Genomic DNA, 18,184 nt, shown 5'->3' with positions numbered 1-18,184 from the left:
AGTTCGGCACAGCCAAGAAGGGCCTGTTTCTGTGCTGTAGTTTCTATGGTTCTATGGTTCTAAATGGGAGGACCTGAAGTAGATCAAAAGAAGGGGCAGGGACAAGGGAATGCAGTGGTAAGGGTTAACTAAAATTGGATGTAGGGTGCCCAGGCAGAATGTACCCTCTTTCCATTTTGGATATGTTATACCTAAAGGCATGAGAAAAAGAGGCATTTCTCTTTATAAACCATTCCCTCAAAAATTCGAGCCACCCCAAAGTGCTTCACAGCCGGCAAAATACTTACTAGGAATAGTTAACTTTAAAATTTATGATCCCACTATCACTAATGACCACATCATCAATTTGATGTTGAATGGTTGAAGGATTCTGATTAAAAATGTCGCTGAAGAATACTTACATAACATTAAGATATCCAACATCTCATCTGGAATACTGCATCATCAATAGTGCAGAATTTCCATGGTACTATACAATGCGTAAACCCCATGTTAAACTCAACTGCCCTGAGTGTGGCTTGAACTCAGTATCTCCCCCGGAGTTGAGATTGGCACCAACTGCTGCAAAAGTGACTTGCAGGAGGAACTCATTGGGTTAAGCGACATCTGTTGGAGGAAAGGAATCATCACCAGTTATGTTCTGACTGACAGGTTACGAAAGTATACTTCGAAAGGTAAATGGTTGCTCAACATGTTGACGAGTCAGCAAAACTAATTTGTGTTCTTACACTTCTTCAAATCTTTTTGAACTTTCATGATAGAAAGAAATAATGTTTAATTGTATACCCAGCCAAATGAAAATATAGCTCTTTATTAATATGAGGCATTGAGTTAAAACACGGACTCAAGCAAGATTAGAAAAGAGTTTGAGTAATACCATTGAGCCTTGTGTTTGGAGACATGCTGACATGTTGGATTTGGAAGAGTGTTAGATGATTAATTGATTTATGCTGTGAATTATTATATTGAGGATGTATTAGAAATTGTAATATTTGCCTTATAGTGAAGGAGATCTGTGCAAAACAGGACACAACCTTGTGAGTGTTGATGTGGAAGCAGCCAGAGAAATATTTAAGAAGCTTACTGCAAAAGACTGGATTCTCGAAGTGGTAAATACCGGCAACATTTCATTAGAATGACTGGTCATGCCTTCACCATATAAATACTTCTGTTGTAATACAAAATACGTAACCATTTAACACTGTGAATTACTTAAACTAAATTGGATTATTAAAATTGGTGTTGTTAAGCCATATGGGGCTACCTAATAATCTAAATTTAAAAGTGGAGGCAAAGTTTCTAATATCACTTGTTATGAAGTGATATTCATTTCATTGTAACGAAATGAGAGAAATTGAAAGAGCTTGCAGTTCTCTCTCTGAATACCTCATCTACATGGACTATATCCCCCAGAAGTGCTAGTCCTTTGAGTTGTTTATCCAGGTGCCCTGTTAACTTTCTTAGAATCCTGTAAATTTGTTTAATTGAGGGCTCTCTGATATCATGACTGTCCTGTGGGGTTCATGGCTTATTCTGCCTGGGTAATCTACACCCAATTGTATGAACATTGAAATTTTCCAATTTTTGGTAACCCTTCCCATTGCGTTCCCCTGCCCCTGCCCCTTCCTCTGATCCACCTCAGGTCCTCCCATTTTTTTTTTCCTTTTCCATCGTGATTAGTTAGTTTAGAAACTGCAGCTGCTTTTCCCATTGGTTAGCCAGTTTCAGATATCCCAGTTATAAAATAGCGGGTGCAAGAGGCTTGCTCTCTTTGTTTGTTTAAGGCAAGTGGTGCAAATAACCATTGGGAAGGTATGTTCTGCATGCGCTTTTAGCTAAGTATGTTTGTTTAACATTGAACTTTGTACTGTCTGTAACTTGAGGAACATGAATGTTTGGCCAAATTGTTATTGTTTGTAAATATTGATTCATATGCTTATTCCCAATCAGTGTTTTCTATCTTACTTGCCAGACTTGTGAACCTGATTCAATGCTACAATGATAGGCATTTGTTTCGAATTAGGGTGTTTAATGGTCGTGTATTTGATAGCCTCCAAGGAAGGGATGGTGGTGTCGCAGTCAGTTCTGCCTCACAGGTTCAGGAACCCAGGCTTGATCTTGACCTTGTATGTTGCCTGTACTCTGCTTTCCCACCACATCCAAAAGAAGTGCTGGTAGGTTAAATCATTCCTGTAAATTACCCCTTAGACTAGTTAAATGACAAAAGAATCCAAGGTGAGTTAATAAGCTTCTGAGGGAAAATGTACAAGACTGGGAACTGGCATAGGCTGAATGCTGCTTTGTACAAATAGTAAGTGTTTGTTTTACAGATAAAATCAAGCCTGACATCAAAATTAATTCAACATCTTGAGAGGTTGGGCTCTGATGAAGAAGCATTGATGATTTACTTAATTCTGCCAGAATGCCAAGTAATGCAAAAGGACAGAGATATAGTTCATGGCTTTGTAAGAGCCATGGCACATCTGGATGCGACCTCAAAGAAAACATTGGGTAAGAGAGCTGAATCAAGTTTGGCTCTTGCACTTGCATTCACTTACAGACCAGGCTGGAGAAATTAAAAGGAGAAATTTCAATACTGCACCACAGATCTGACCCTCAGACTACACAAAGTTTGGTAGTTTTGTGGTTAGTGTGGATGTTGTAGGTGGGACATTGGATGCAGAGCTGGACAGAGATGTGGCAGATGGGGTTCAACCAGAAAAGACTGAAGTAATATACTTTGGAAGGTTGAACTTGAAGGCAAAGCACAGGGTTACTGGCGGAATTCTTAGCAGCATGGAGAAACAGAGTGATCTTAGGGTCCATCTCCATAGACCCCTTGAAGTTACCATGCAATTTGCTAGAGTGATTCTGAAGCATGTAATGTGTTAGCCTTCTTTAACCATATAACAATTACAGCACGGAAACAGGCCATCTCGGCCCTTCTAGTCCGTGCCGAATGCTTACTCTCACCTAGTCCCACCGACCTGCACTTAGCCAATAACCCTCCATTCCTTTCCTGTCCATATAGCTATACAATTTTACTTTAAATGACAATATCGAACCTGCCTCTACCACTTCTGATGGAAGCTCATTCCACACAGCTACCACTCTCTCAGTAAAGAAGTTCCCCCTCATGTTACCCCTAAACTTTTGCCCCCAACTCTCAACTCATGTCTTCTTGTTTGAATCTCCCCTACTCTCAATGGAAAAAGCCTATCCACATCAACTCTATCTATCTCCCTCATAATTTTAAATACCTCTATTAAGTCCCCCCTCAATCTTCTACGCTCCAAAGAATAAAGACCCAACTTGTTCAACCTTTCTCTGTAACTTAGGTGCCGAAACTCAGCTAACATTCTAGTAAATCTTCTCTGTACTCTCCATTTTGTTGACATCTTTCCATAATTCGGTGACCAGAACTGTACACAATACTCCAAATTTGGCCTTACCAATGCCTTGTACAATTTTAACATTACATCCCAACTCCTATACTCAATGCTTTGATTAATAAAGGCCAGCATACCAAAAGCTTTCTTCACCACCCTATCCACATGAGGTTCCACCTTCAGGAAACTATGCACCATTATTCGTAGATCCCTCTGTTCTACTGCATTCTTCAGTGCCCTACCATTTACCAGGTATGTCCTATTTTGATTAGTCCTACCGAAATGTAGCACCTCACATTTATCAGCATTAAACTCCATCTGCCATCTTTCAGCCCACTCTTCCAACTTACCTAAATCTCTCTGCAAGCTTTAAAAACCTACTTCATTATCCACTACACCACCTATCTTAGTATCATCTGCATACTTACTAATCCAATTTACCACCCCATCATCCAGATCATTAATGTATATGACAAACAACATTGGACCCTGAGGCACACCACTAGCCACCAGCCTCCAATCTGACAAACAGTTATTCACCACTACTCTCTGGCGTCTCCCATCCAGCCACTGCTGAATCCATTTTACTACTTCAATATTAATACCTAACGAACGAACCTTCCTAACCAACCTTCCGTGTGGAACCCTTGTCAAGGCCTTACTGAAGTCCATATAGACAATATCCACCACTTTACCCTCGTCAACTTTCCTAGTAACCTCTTCAAAAAATTCAATAAGATTTGTCAAACATGACCTTCCACGCTCAAATCCATGTTGACTGTTCTTAATCAGACCTTGTCTATCCAGATAATTAATATATACCTTCTCTAAGAATACTTTCCATCAATTTATCCGCCACTGACGCCAAACTCACAGGCCGATAATTGCTAGGTTTACTCTTAGAACCCTTTTTAAACAATGGAACAACATGAGCAATACGCCAATCCTCTGGCACCATCCCTGTTTCTAATGACATTTGAAATATTTCTGTCAGAGCCCCTGCTATTTCTACACTAATTTCCCTGAAGGTCTTAGGGAATCTCCTGTCAGGACCCGGAGACTTAGCCAATTTATATTCCTTAAAAGCGCCAGTACTTCCTCTTCTTTAATCATCATAGTTTCCATAACTTCCCTACCTGTTTCCCTTACCTTACACAATTCAAGATCCTTCTCCTTAGTGAATACCGAAGAAAAGAAATTGTTCAAAATCTCCCCCATCTCTTTTGGTTCCACAGATAGCTGCCCACTCTGATTCTCTAAGGGACCAATTTTATCCCTCAATATCCTTTTGCTATTTATATAACTCTAGAAGCCCTTTGGATTTATTTTCACCTTACTTGCCAAAGTAACCTTGTATCTTCTTTTAGCTTTTCTAATTTCTTTCTTAAGATTCTTTTTACATTCTTTATATTCCTCGAGCACCTCATTTACTCCATGCTGCCTATATTTATTGTAGATATCTCTCTTTTTCCGAACCAAGTTTCCAATATCCCTTGAAAACTATGGCTCTCTCAAACTTTTAACCTTTCCTTTCAACCTAACAGGAACATAAAGATTCTGTGCCCTCAAAATTTCACCTTTAAATGACCTCCATTTCTCTATTACATCCTTCCCATAAAACAAATTGTCCCAATCTACTCCTTCTAAATCATTTCGCATCTCCTCAAAGTTAGCCTTTCTCCAATCAAAAATCTCATCCCTGGGTCCAGACCAATCCTTCTCCATAATTATATTGAATCTAATGGCATTGTGATCACTGGACCCGAAGTGCTCCCCAACACATACCTCCGTCACCCGACCTATCTCATTCCCTAACAGGAGATCCAACACTGCCCCTTCTGTAGTTGGTACCGCTATGTATTGTTGCAAAATACAATTCTGCACACATTTTACGAACTCCAAACCATCCAGCCCTTTTACAGTATGGGCTTCCCAGTCTATGTTGGAAAATTAAAATCTGCCACAATCACAACCTTATGCTTACCACAAATATCTGCTGTCTCCTTACAAATTTGCTCCTCCAATTCTCGCTCCCCATTAGGTGGTCTATAATACACCCCTATAAGTGTTACTACACCTTTCCCATTCCTCAATCCCTCCCAAATAGCCTCCCTAGACGAGCCCGCTAATCTATCCTGCCAGAGCACCGCTGTAATACTTCCTCTGACAAGCAATGCAATACCTCCCACTCTTGTCCCTCCAATTCTATCACACCTGAAGCAAAGAAATCCAGGAATATTTAGTCAGAGAATTGAGCCCAAGAGCCATGAAGTAATGATGCAGCTCTATAAAACTCTGCTTAGACCACACTTGTGTATTGTGTTCAATTCTGGTCGCCTCACAAAAGGAAGGATGTGAAAGCTTTAGAGAGGGTGCAGAGGAGATTTACCAAGATGCTGGCTGGATTAGAGGGTATGTTTTATGAAGATGGGTTAAGCAAGCTGGGGATTTTTTTTTTGGAGTGAAAGAGGATGAGGGATGACTTGATAGAGGTGTATAATATGATAAGAGTCATTGATTTAGAAAACAGCCAGTGACTTTTTCCCAGGGCAGAAATGGTTAATACAAGAGGGAATAACTTTATGGTGATTGAAGGACAGTATAAGGAGGATGTCAGAGATAGTGTGTATGTGGAAAGTGTTGCTAGGGGTGGTGGTAGAGACAGATGCATTAGGGACATTTAAGAGACTCTTAGAAAGGCACATGGAGAAAAGAAAAATTGTGGCTTTGAGGGAGGAAACCTTAGACCTTCAAGTAGGTATAAAGGTTGGCACAATATTGTGGGACGAATGGCCTGTATTGTGCTGTACCCACTGAGTTCCATGTTTTATATTCTTATGTGATTGAGAAATCAACAGTTGTCTGATAAGTGGCTTTGCTTTAGGGAAGAAATTAATTTGAAGTCTCTTGCACAAAATATGCATATAGCAATTGTTTTTGTCATACAGTAGAAGTCTCTGTATAGATTATAGATCAGTGATATTTCTGTCCACTCAGTGTACTTTTTAAATGTCATTTTATATTATGTTTCACATAAATGCATTTACTAAATGATACAAAACTTTTAAAATATGTTTATTAGATTTGTTCACATTTGTAATTATCTCTTGAAGAGTCACATTGTTGAAGAAGATGACATAAGAGACTGCAGATGCTGGAAATCCAGAGCAACGCACAAAGGCACTGGAGAACTCAAAGGATTGGGGGGTCCAGATGAAGTGTCTCAAACTGAAATGTCTACTCTCTCTTTCCCTCCATAGATGTGGCCTGACCCACAGAGTTCCTCCAGCACCATTGTGTGTTGCTGTCTGTGCTTCTAGAAGTTTGGATTTTGGATCTTTTCTAAATAACAGCATGTGTACCAGATATCTTCAACTGGACTCTACTTCCAAATTCAGTTCTTGTGACTGAGGACACATTTCCAACCAGTTTTGCTTTGCTTATCAGTCAGGTGTAGTTTGAGATGCATTGCTGTAACACACATCTTAAACTCAATTCAACCAGAACTTATTTCTCTAGGGAATGAGTTTATTTACAACCCTTCATTGTTGCTTCAGCCTTTTGAGAATATCTTGACCAAAATATTGCATCTCTTTCTTCTAGGAATGGGTATTAAATGCTGGCTTGACCAGTGATGCCCAGACAAATTATGCAGCTATTAAAAGCTCCAGATTCAATTCCTGCAGTTTTGGTATACAAGGATGCTCCTAGCTTTGAATATTGTAAATAGTAAGCTACGTTCATGTCTTCTGTTGCTATTCTAGTAGCCTGATCATTTGTGAGTAGCCAATTTTCTGTTCTTTTGACAATTAGGAGAACACTGGTCAACCCTGGAGTCATCTTATCTGAACACTATGGTCAAGATAATTAAGACTTTTTTGACCCGGAAGATAATAGATCTCTTTCATTTATGTCAACAACTCCATCCACAACTTACTCAACAACTCCATCCATCATTTACTCACCGGTTTAATGATCAACAAACTGAATTAAAAAATGTTCTGGATGTACTGGAACTAGTCTACAAAGTAAGTATCAGGAAAACTGGTTGTAAATATTGTAGAAGTCTCACTTAGACAACATTTAAAGCACAAAACAGCAGGTACTAAGGGAATTTGTTCCTGTGTTTCATATTTAGGCAAATATGAAGTTAAAACATAGTATTCCACTGAGTAATTTCTACATCAGTGAACTTCGCCTGTTTCGATTTGACATAATCCTCACATACAGAGCAGAACAATTGGTAAGTTTCAAGTAAACGTTGGCACTGAATTAAAACAGATGTCTGAGCACGTTTCATGGCCTATCGTTGACAACTCTGTGCCTCATTGTACTATCACGCTGCCGCCTCATTGTGATGCTTTAGTTGCCGATGATTTTGTCAGTGTTTCTTCTTGGGAAATTGAACAATTACTCAGATCAGCAGTGCTTTTTAAATGATATTGTAACAATGAATCTGATGAGTTAAAACTAGGCTGAAATTTTTAAAATTAGTAAGTACAATCACTTAACAGTTTGGGAATAGTTTACGGTGTCCTTTTTTATAAACAAAGGAACTTAGTGGCACAGAATGAAATATTCATTATAGTGTTTAAAAGACAAATATCTCTATCAAGTGAATCAATGAAAATAAGATACAATTTACCCAGTACAACAGGAATTCTGCAGATGCTGGAAATTCAAGCAGCACACATCAAAGTTGCTGGTGAACGCAGCAGGCCAGGCAGCATCTCTAGGAAGAGGTACAGTCGACGTTTCAGGCCGAGACCCTTCGTCAGGACTAACTGAAGAAAGAGTTAGTAAGAGGATTGAGAGTGGGAGGGGGAGGGGGAGATCCAAAATGATAGGAGAAGACAGGAGGGGGAGGGATGGAGCCAAGAGCTGGACAGGTGATAGGCAAAGGGGATATGAGAGGATCATGGGACAGGAGGTCCGGGGAGAAAGACAAGGCGGGGGGGATACCCAGAGGATGGGCAAGGGGTATAGTCAGAGGGACAGAGGGAGAAAAAGGAGAGTGAGAGAAAGAATATGTGTATAAAAATAAATAACGGATGGGATATGAGGGGGAGGTGGGGTATTAGCAGAAGTTAGAGAAGTCGATGTTCATGCCATCAGGTTGGAGGCTACCCAGACGGAATATAAGGTGTTGTTCCTCCAACCTGAGTGTGGCTTCATCTTTACAGTAGAGGAGGCCGTGGATAGACATGTCAGAATGGGAATGGGATGTGGAATTATAATGTGTGTCCACTGGGAGATCCTGCTTTCTCTGGCGGACAGAGCGTAGGTGTTCAGCAAAGCGATCTCCCAGTCTGCGTCGGGTCTCGCCAATATATAGAAGGCCACATCGGGATCCCCTTTGCCAATCACCTGTCCAGCTCTTGGCTCCATTCCTCCCCCTCCTGTCTTCTATCCTTTTGGATCTCCCCCTCCCCCTGCCACTTTCAAATCTCTTACTAACTCTTCCTTCAGTTAGTCCTGACGAAGGGTCTCGGCCTGAAACGTCGACTGTACCTCTTCCTAGAGATGCTGCCTGGCCTGCTGCGTTCACCAGCAACTTTGATGTGTGTTGCTTGAATTTACCCAGTACAAGTGGCTTGTATAAAATTGGTCAATTAGCAAAACATGCAGGTTTGATGCTATCTATATGGAGATTGCATGATTTCCCTGTGACCACATGGGTCTCCCTCGGGCTCTCCAGTTTCCTCCCACATGGTAAAGACATGCTGGTTCGCAGGTTAATTGAATGTTCTGGATGGGGACTTGATGGGCATGTGAGAGGAAATCTGTGAGGAATGGGTTTAATAGGATTGTTCTGAGAGTCAGCATACACTCGCTATTGAGAACTACCTATCTATATCTTTCTCACAGCACAATTTATCACAAACTTGATGGGCTAAATTGCTTCCTTCAGTGTTGTAGGGAAATTTAATGATAGTCATCTTTGTCTAGGAATATCATGATAATACTATTTATGCTTTTATTTCTTGCATGGCAATCAAATGGGAAAGATCAATATTACCCTGATGTTTCTCTCCTACCCATTTGTCCTTGATTTGTTATACAAGGCTCAGTTACTTTACATGGATTCAGAATTGAAGATGAAGGTAAGGAGCTTGATTGTCTTGGAGCAAAATCCATCATTCCAAAGTGATTTTAAGTTTCACTGCCTATCTCCTCCTCAAAGTTGCTCCTTCAAACTTACCTCTTTGTTCAAGATTGTGACTACCAGTACTAAAGTGGCCAGTCCTAAATATTACATCAGTACTGTAGCCAAGGTTTATTAAGTGACAGACCCATCCCCAGCTGTACTGTAGCCCAGTGTTCTACAGAGCAGACCTGCCTCTACGATTATTGTACCTACCCCAGTGTTATACAGGTGTAACTCTTCTGATCTATTTTAAATATTTTATATTTTCCAGACAGCTGGTAGAAACTCAATTCAAAACACCTTATTCAGAGTTCTGCAACTTAGTACATCTATAAAGCCTCAGGAGACCTTTTTGCTTGAGTCTCAGTGGAAATTGAACCTACCCCATCTGACTCAAAGAGACATACCAAGCCAGGGCAGTTACCTTGGAATTAGTGGATGAAAATGAAAACAAAATTGCAAACACTGGAATTCTGAAATGAAAAAGGATCAAAATTCTGGAAACACTCAACAGGTCAGGCAGCATTTGTAGAAAAAGAAAATGGGTTAATGTTTCTGGTCAAAGACCCTTTGAACTTGGAAAGAAAGAAAGAAAATAAATTAGGTTTAAACTGCAGAGTTGTTGGTAGATATAGGAAGAACTAAGAGCACATCTGCAAAAGGACATCTTGCATGAGTTTATGTAGCCATTAGAAGCACATTTTCCTTCTGTGTAATGTGTTGCTAGTATCAAGTCAGGGGTCATGCAGTAAGCTAGCCTATACTACTGCCAAGAGAAAAACTGAATTCCCCAGTTCTGATGAAGGGATGCAGACCTAAAACATTAATTCAGCTGTTGTTTCCACAGATGCTGCCTGGCCTTTTGTGTGTTTCCAAAAGTTCCTGCTTATAACTGAAATCTTTTGTCTCTGGATTGTAGAAAATCTCGTTTTTGTCATCTCAAGAATATTCACATGCTTCTGAAAATTAGGCGACCAAATTCCGATGCTACTCTCCAATTAATGCATTGGACAGACTCAGCATAACATTTCTGTCCTTAAGTGCTTTACTAATAATCCTTACAGCATGCCTTGGATCTTTCAACGATTCATGCGCATTCAAACCAGAATCCTTGGTTCCTGTACATCTTTATTACTTTGCCGTTATTGACATTGTATCTGAATGCATTGCTTTTCAACTGCCATGTCCCTTTCAACCTGCCTATACTGTCTTGTCCTCATCCTCTCATGCTTTGTTGTAAACAATTTGAAATTGGTACTCCCATATACCACCTTTCAATCATTAATATGTACATACAAGTGTTTATCCCAGTACTGACCATGAAGAACACCAGCCTTCTCTGCTCCTTTCCTACTCTCATAACCTGCCCATCACCTCTCTCTGGTTCCCCACCTCCTCCTCTTTATTCATGGTCTGCTGTCCTCACCTATCACTTTGCATCTTCTCACATCATCCACCCACCCACCTTCCTCTTCGCCTGATCTCAACTTGTAATACTCTCGATCTGCCTGCCCCCCCCCCCACTTCTTATTCTGGCTTCTGCCCCCTTTCTATCCAGTCCCGAAACGTTGACTTTATTTCTTTCCATAGATGCTCTCTGACCTGCTGAGTTTCTCAGCATTCTGTGTGTGTTGCTCTAGATTTTCAGCATCTGAAGAATCTCGAGGTTTCTGCTTTTCATCCTTCTTTTAATCCCTGTTGCTGTCTCCTTAATTCCATGGGCTAATGATTATAGTTTAAGTATCAGTATATTCAATGCTTAATTTAATGTCATGACAACGTGTGTTATCTAAAACACCTCTTTTTCCATTTCTCTTGGTTAGAAAGCAGCTTTTGATGCTTTTCACTTCATATTACGGAACTCACTCGCAGGAAGCCCAGAACCTCCCAGAAATACCTGGTTCATATTAAAGGTTAATCGCCAGAGCTTGGTTGCTGATACCTTTGAGATATTGAAGAATGTGAATAAGGCAGAACTGCAGAAGCCACTTCTGGTAAAAAAAATTTAATACTATAAGAGTCATGATCATTTTCAATAAACCACTGCTACATTAATGTTCTTGGACAAAAACAGATATCATGAAATATGAGTTCACATCCCACAGAACTGACATTGAATTAAAATATTTGTAAAAGCTGTGGCTGGTGTCAGTAAAAAAAAATTGAGAGTAACTATGAGAGGAGCCTGCAGACAGACTTAGATAGTTTAGGGGAATAGGCAAAGTAGTGGCAATTGAAGTACAATGTTGGAAAGTGGATGGTCATGCACTTTGGTGGAAGAAATAAACCGGCACGCTATTGTTTAGATGGGGAGAGAACTCAAAATGCAGAGACGGAAAGGGACTTGGGAGTCCTTGTGCAGGATACCCTAAAGGTTAACCTCCAGATGAAGGCGGTTGTGAAGAAGGGGAATGCAGTGTTGACATTCACTTCTAGAGGTATAGAATATGTTACATACCCCGTAACGGGTTATAGAACCAGCAGAAATGGAAAACACCTTTAGTCTGGTTTGGCTGTTAACAAATGCTATTTTTATTAGCGACTATGCAAAACAGTAATATATAACCAGATACATCAACCAGGTTAACAGTGTTGTGTGTATATGTGTGCAAATATAACTCCCAAACTATTGAGCTTGGGGGAAACAAGGCTTAGAGTCTTGAGATGGTAAAGTATGAAAGTTCAGTTCATCCACGGAATAGGTGATGAGAGAGAGGTATTTGTAATCTAGAGTAAATGTTGAGAGAAGGCAGTTACGTCGATATTCCACAGATTCCACGACAGCAATACAAGATAACAATAGTAGTAGATTTTATCTCCGAAGTTGGTCCACTCCACACACAAAGTATCACCGACAGTGATCTTCAATGAATATCCTTTCAACACAAGTGGTACCACACCCGAATTCAGCTACGGGACATTTCAAAGTGGTGACCACAGGATACTCCAACAGAATCCACGTATGGATTATAACCAACAGTAGCTCATCACAAAGGGAATCCTCTTCAAGTGGTAAAACTACCCAGGCAAGGGTCGACAATTCCACAAGGTTACCCCAAGCACACAACGTGAGAGCCACTTATCCAGTTCCACGACATACGAAATAACTCCCACAGGGGTGCCTGAATTCAGTGAACTACCACACCCAAACAAGGGTAACACACAACTGGTATTCACAAAGGTACTCCCCTCACCAGAGGACCCACTCCTGTGGATTAACTAAGTGACAATCACACATTCGTAGTCGTATGGAAACAAACTCACCCTCAGGGGCTAGAGAGAGAGAGAGAGAGAGAGAGTCCAAACAGTGACCTCTTTGTCACTAGGTTTCTTCTGTTTGAAACCTTCCTCTCCCCTCTTCTCTTCCTTTAAAGTCACCAAATGTGACAACAAAAAGGAGAATGTCTTCTGTGGTAAAGTTATCAACCCAGGCAAGGGTTGGTCACATTGATAACTTCCCACCGGTCACACCTTTTCCACACTGCAAGAGCCATCGATCGATTCTCCCGATCGATCCTCCAAAAACCCACCCTTCTGTGGGCACAACAAAGCTCATCCAGTGTCCAAAACCATGTGTGTCTGTCTAACAACCAGCTGACCTTGTATTTATCTCAGCATGCTGAGCACCAGCTGTCCATCAAATAACGCCGCCCTCGGTCACCATGACGACTCACCAGCTGCTCGCTGCTCTCTCTGTAAGAACTCACAAGCAGGCAGTGTCCTTGTATATTCAAAACAAGCTTTACAGTTGGTATTCTCTCTCTCTCTCTCTCCCCCCCCCCAAACAGTGTCCACAAATCATTCTCATTCTACCGACATTTTAAAGTGACAGTCCACAGAAAATATGAACCTTAGGGGTACATCCCAAATATAAGAGCAGGGATATGATGTTGAGGCTCTATAAGGCACTCGTGAGACCACACTTGGAGTATTATGTGCAGTTTTGGGCTCCTTGTTTTAGAGAGGATATACTGACATTGGGGAGGGTTCAGAGAAGATTCACAAGAGTGATTCCAGGAATAAAAAGGTTACCATATGAGGAACGTCTGACAGCGCTTGGGCTGTATTCCCTGGAGTTCAGGAGAAGAGGGGGGATCACATAGAAACATTCCGAATGTTAAAAGGCCTGAACAGATTAGATATGGCAAAGTTATTTCCCGTGGTAGGGGATTCTAGAACAAGAGGACACGACTTTAGGATTGAAGGATGTCCATTTAGAACTAAGATGCAGAGAAATTACTTTAGTCAGAGGGTGGTAAATCTGTGGAATTTGTTGCCACAAGTGGCTGTGGAGGCCAAGTCACTGGGTGTATATAAGGCAGAGATAGATAGGTTCTTGATTAGCCAGGGCATCAAAGGGTATGGGGTGAAGGCAGGGGGTGAGGATGACTGGAAGAATTGGATCAGCCCATGATTGAATGGTGGAGCAGACTCGATGGGCTGAATGGCCTACTTCTGCTCATATGTCTTATGGTCTTATCAGATGTGAAAACAGAAAGCAACACTCAGCAGGTCAAGCATTAATAGAAAGAAAGACAGTTAATGTTTTATGTAAAAGGAAAACCTCTATTGTTTCATATAGTGTGTAGCAACATGGATTCATAAAATATACAGGAATATACAGTATTGATTAACTTACTAGCTTGGCATCCAGTTACTGGGTAAGTTGAGTTAGTAATACGTTCTACTGATGTCTCTGCTGCTGAGAAAATTAAACTCAAACTTTTAAATTCATCCTGAATTGTAAAGAAGTTATTGGATTTTCTTTGGATTAGTTTACTACTGATGTATGTAATGATATATAGTGAAAAACTTTTGTTTTGTGTTTGATCCAGACATAGCATACCACACATAATTACTTTGAGCTCGTAAAATGAAAAAGTGATTGCGGTTACAAAGAAAGTGTAGACAAATAACACAAGTTTCAGGAAGTTACTCTGCACAAACATTTGCATGTTTCTTCAGGTGGAATTTAAAGGTGAGCCTGGTGTTAATTTGGAAGCTATCAAGAAGGAATTCTTCGTGTCTGTATTTCAAAGGCTGGTTCATCCAGATTCAAAAATGTTTATTCATCTTCAGGGCTTGAGATCTATTTGGCTTCCTTCTCAGGTGAGTACGTTAATTAATTAAGAAAACCATACAACAGCTCACACTGATGAACCTTGCACACTCATCAATCCATTCTAATCTGCTCCAACTTCTTCTGCACACCCTTCCTCACAAATCATATTACATTCCATAAGATCTCAAGCACTGCTGCTTTATAATATACAACTCTCATTTGGTCACACCTGCATTCAGTTCTAGTTGCCACATGAATGGAAGAACATGGAGCTTTGGGGAAGGTACAGAAGATGTTTACTGGGATGCTGCCAGGAATAGAGGACATGTGCTATAAAGAGAGGCTGGAAAAACTTGGCTTGTTTTTTCAGGAGCAACAGTGCCTTAGAAGTTTATGAGATTGAGGGGCATAGATAGAGTAGATAGCTGGTATCATTTTTCCAGGCCTGAAACATCTAATACTAAAAGACATATATTTAAGGTGAGAAAGGGTAAGTTTAAGGAAAATGTGGGGAGCAAGTTCTTTACACAAAGTGCTGGCTGCTTGGAATATGTTGTCGGGGATGGTAGAGGACACAGATATGATAGTGGTGTTTAAGAAGCTTTTAAATGGGGGCATAATGTGTAGAAAATTGAGTGATATGGGCATTGTGAAAGCAGAAGGTATTAGTCTAATTAGGTCTTTAATTAGCTTGGCACAACATTGTGGTCCAAACAACCTGTTTCTCTGCTGTACTCTTCATAATACCACCATCTCTATTGCCTGGTGTCATTTATAAACTATCAATCTGCTTAAATAGCATCCAATCCTGGATTAACAAGAGTAATTTCCAATCATATATTGACTCCTTTCCCTAGTTGAGTCTAACTGAAACCTCCCTGAAGCTGAAAGAGACTAGATAAAAAATGTTTCAATCAATCCCTCCACACAGTATTGCTGTTGTCCTTACACCAGGGGTCTAAACACTTGGAGCAAGGGATCCCTACTTCTCCTCTGAAATCCTCTTGCAGTGAAGGCCTACGTAGTCCCTGATTGCTTGATACACTTGGATGTTTGCTGTTAGTGATTCACGTGTCCAGGTCCCTTGGAACACCAACTCTTCGTCTCAGAATATCAACTGCTGTTTCATCGTTGATCAGGAGATGGGGTTCCGACCAACATAAACAAACTAATTTCTACTTATGCAACATTGCCACCAAATCTATCACTTATTCAATTCATCTGATCGCTGCTTTGGACTTCATCTTACAACAGAGATAAAAGAGCCCTGGCTGATTAATATGCATAACCTAGAAAAAGAATCAGAATCGGGTTCATTATCACTGTCTTATAGGATATGAAATTTCAGCTAGCCTCCTTCCCCTCCCCCCACCTTTTTATTCTGGCAGCTTCCCCCTTCCTTCTTAGTCCTGAAGAAGGGCCCAAAATGTCGCCTGTTTGTTCATTTCCATAGATGCTGCCTGACCTGCTGAGTTCCTGCAGCATTTTGTGTGTGTTGCTTTGGATTTCCAGCATCTGCTTTGTTTTTATGATATGGAATTTGTTATTTTATGACAGCAGTTCAGTGCAAGGATATAAAATTGCTATAAATTACAAAATAAATTAGTAATACAATATCATCAGAATAACAAGGTGGTGTTTATGGGTTCATAGGCCACTTAGAAATCTGATGGCAGAGGGGAAGAGCAACACACATTAAAGTTGCTGGTGAACGCAGCAGGCCAGGCAGCATCTCTAGGAAGAGGTACAGTCGACGTTTCAGGCCGAGACCCTTTGTCAGGACTAACTGAAGAAAGAGCTAGTAAGAGATTTAAAAGTGGGAGGGGGAGGGGGAGATCCAAAATTATAGGAGAAGACAGGAGGGGGAGGGATGGAGCCAAGAGCTGGACAGGTGATTGGCAAAAGGGGTATGAGAGGATCATGGGACAGGAGGCCCAGGGAGAAGGAAAAGGGGGAGGGAGAGGAAAGCCCAGAGGATGGGCAAGGGGTATAGTCAGAGGGACAGGGGGAGAAAAAGGAGAGAGAGAGAAAGAACGTGTGTGTGTATATAAATAACGGATGGGGTACGAGGGGGAGGTGGGGCATTAGTGGAAGTTAGAGAAGTCAATGTTCATGCCATCAGGTTGGAGGTTACCCAGACAGAATATAAGGTGTTGTTCCTCCAACCTGAGTGTGGCTTCATCTTTACAGTAGAGGAGGCCGTGGATAGACATGTCAGAATGGGAATGGGATGTGGAATTAAAATGTGTGGCCACTGGGAGATCCTGCTTTCTCTGGCAGACAGAGCGTAGGTGTTCAGCAAAACGTTCTCCCAGTCTGTGTCGGGTCTCGCCAATATATAGAAGGCCACATCGGGAGCACCGGATGCAGTATATCACCCCAGCCGACTCACAGGTGAAGTGTCGCCTCACCTGGAAGGACTGTCTAGGGCCCTGAATGGTGGTAAGGGAGGAAGTGTAAGGGCATGTGTAGCACTTGTTCCACTTACAAGGATAAGTGCCAGGAGGGAGAAGTGGGGAGGGATGGGGGGGGGGGACGAATGGACCAGGGAGTCATGTAGGGAGCAATCCTTGCGGAAAGCAGAGAGAGAGGGGGGAGGGAAAGATGTTCTTAGTGGTGGGATCCCGTTGGAAGTGGCGGAAGTTACGGAGAATAATATGTTAGACCCGGAGGCTGGTGGGGTGGTAGGTGAGGACCAGGGGAACCCTATTCCTAGTGGGGTGGCGGGAGGATGGAGTGAGAGCAGATGTGCGTGAAATGGGGGAGATGCGTTTGAGAGCAGAGTTGATGGTGGAGGAAGAGAAGCCCCTTTCTTTAAAAAAGGGGGACATCTCCCCCGTCCTGGAATGAAAAGCCTCATCCTGAGAGCAGATGCGGCGGAGACGGAGGAATTGCGAGAAGGGGATGGCATTTTTGCAAGAGACAGGGTGAGAAGAGGAATATTCCAGATAGCTGTGAGAGTCAGTAGGCTTATAGTAGACATCAGTAGATAAGCTGTCTCCAGAGATAGAGACGGAAAGATCTAGAAAGGGGAGGGAGGTGTTGGAAATGGACCAGGTAAACTTGAGGGCAGGGTGAAAGTTGGAGGCAAAGTTAATAAAGTCAACGAGCTCAGCATGCGTGCAGGAAGCAGCGCCAATGCAGTCATCGATGAAGCGAAGGAAAAGTGGGGACAGATACCAGAATAGGTTTGGACCATAGATTGTTCCACATAGCCAACAAAAAGGCAGACATAGCTCAGACCCATGCGGGTGCCCATAGCTACACCTTTAGTTTAGAGGAAGTGGGAGGAGCCAAAGGAGAAATTATTAAGAGTAAGGACTAATTCCGCTAGACGGAGCAGAGTGGTGGTAGAGGGGAAATGATTAGGTCTGGAATCCAAAAAGAAGCAGAGAGCTTTGAGACCTTCCTGATGGGGGATGTATATAGGGACTGGACATCCATGGTGCAAGTAAAGCGGTGGAGGCCAGGGAACTTAAAATCATCGAAAAGTTTCAGAGCGTGAGAAGTGTCACGAACATAGGTAGGAAGGGATTGAACAAGGGGGGATAAAACTGTGTCAAGGTATGCAGAAACGAGTTCGGT

At 41.6% G+C, this 18,184-nt stretch overlaps 1 protein-coding gene across 1 annotated transcript in view; it reads left to right on the top strand.

Moving 5' to 3' along the window:
• The window catches only part of LOC134345720 (probable E3 ubiquitin-protein ligase HERC4), a 58,584-nt gene that overhangs the window by 28,884 nt on the left and 11,516 nt on the right, over positions 1-18,184 (top strand). Inside the window, exons 11-17 of the mRNA XM_063046839.1 lie at positions 1,004-1,109; positions 2,331-2,511; positions 7,203-7,417; positions 7,528-7,632; positions 9,398-9,493; positions 11,361-11,531; positions 14,503-14,646. Coding sequence (XP_062902909.1) covers positions 1,004-1,109; positions 2,331-2,511; positions 7,203-7,417; positions 7,528-7,632; positions 9,398-9,493; positions 11,361-11,531; positions 14,503-14,646 — 1,018 coding nt within the window. The remainder of the gene's footprint in view (positions 1-1,003; positions 1,110-2,330; positions 2,512-7,202; positions 7,418-7,527; positions 7,633-9,397; positions 9,494-11,360; positions 11,532-14,502; positions 14,647-18,184) is intronic.

The sequence above is a fragment of the Mobula hypostoma genome, chromosome 4, assembly GCF_963921235.1.
Source record: "Mobula hypostoma chromosome 4, sMobHyp1.1, whole genome shotgun sequence".
NCBI classification, from domain to species: Eukaryota; Metazoa; Chordata; class Chondrichthyes; order Myliobatiformes; family Myliobatidae; genus Mobula; species Mobula hypostoma.
The sequence above is the reverse complement of the archived record's forward strand: the minus strand, read 5'-3'. Positions and strand labels throughout refer to the sequence as shown.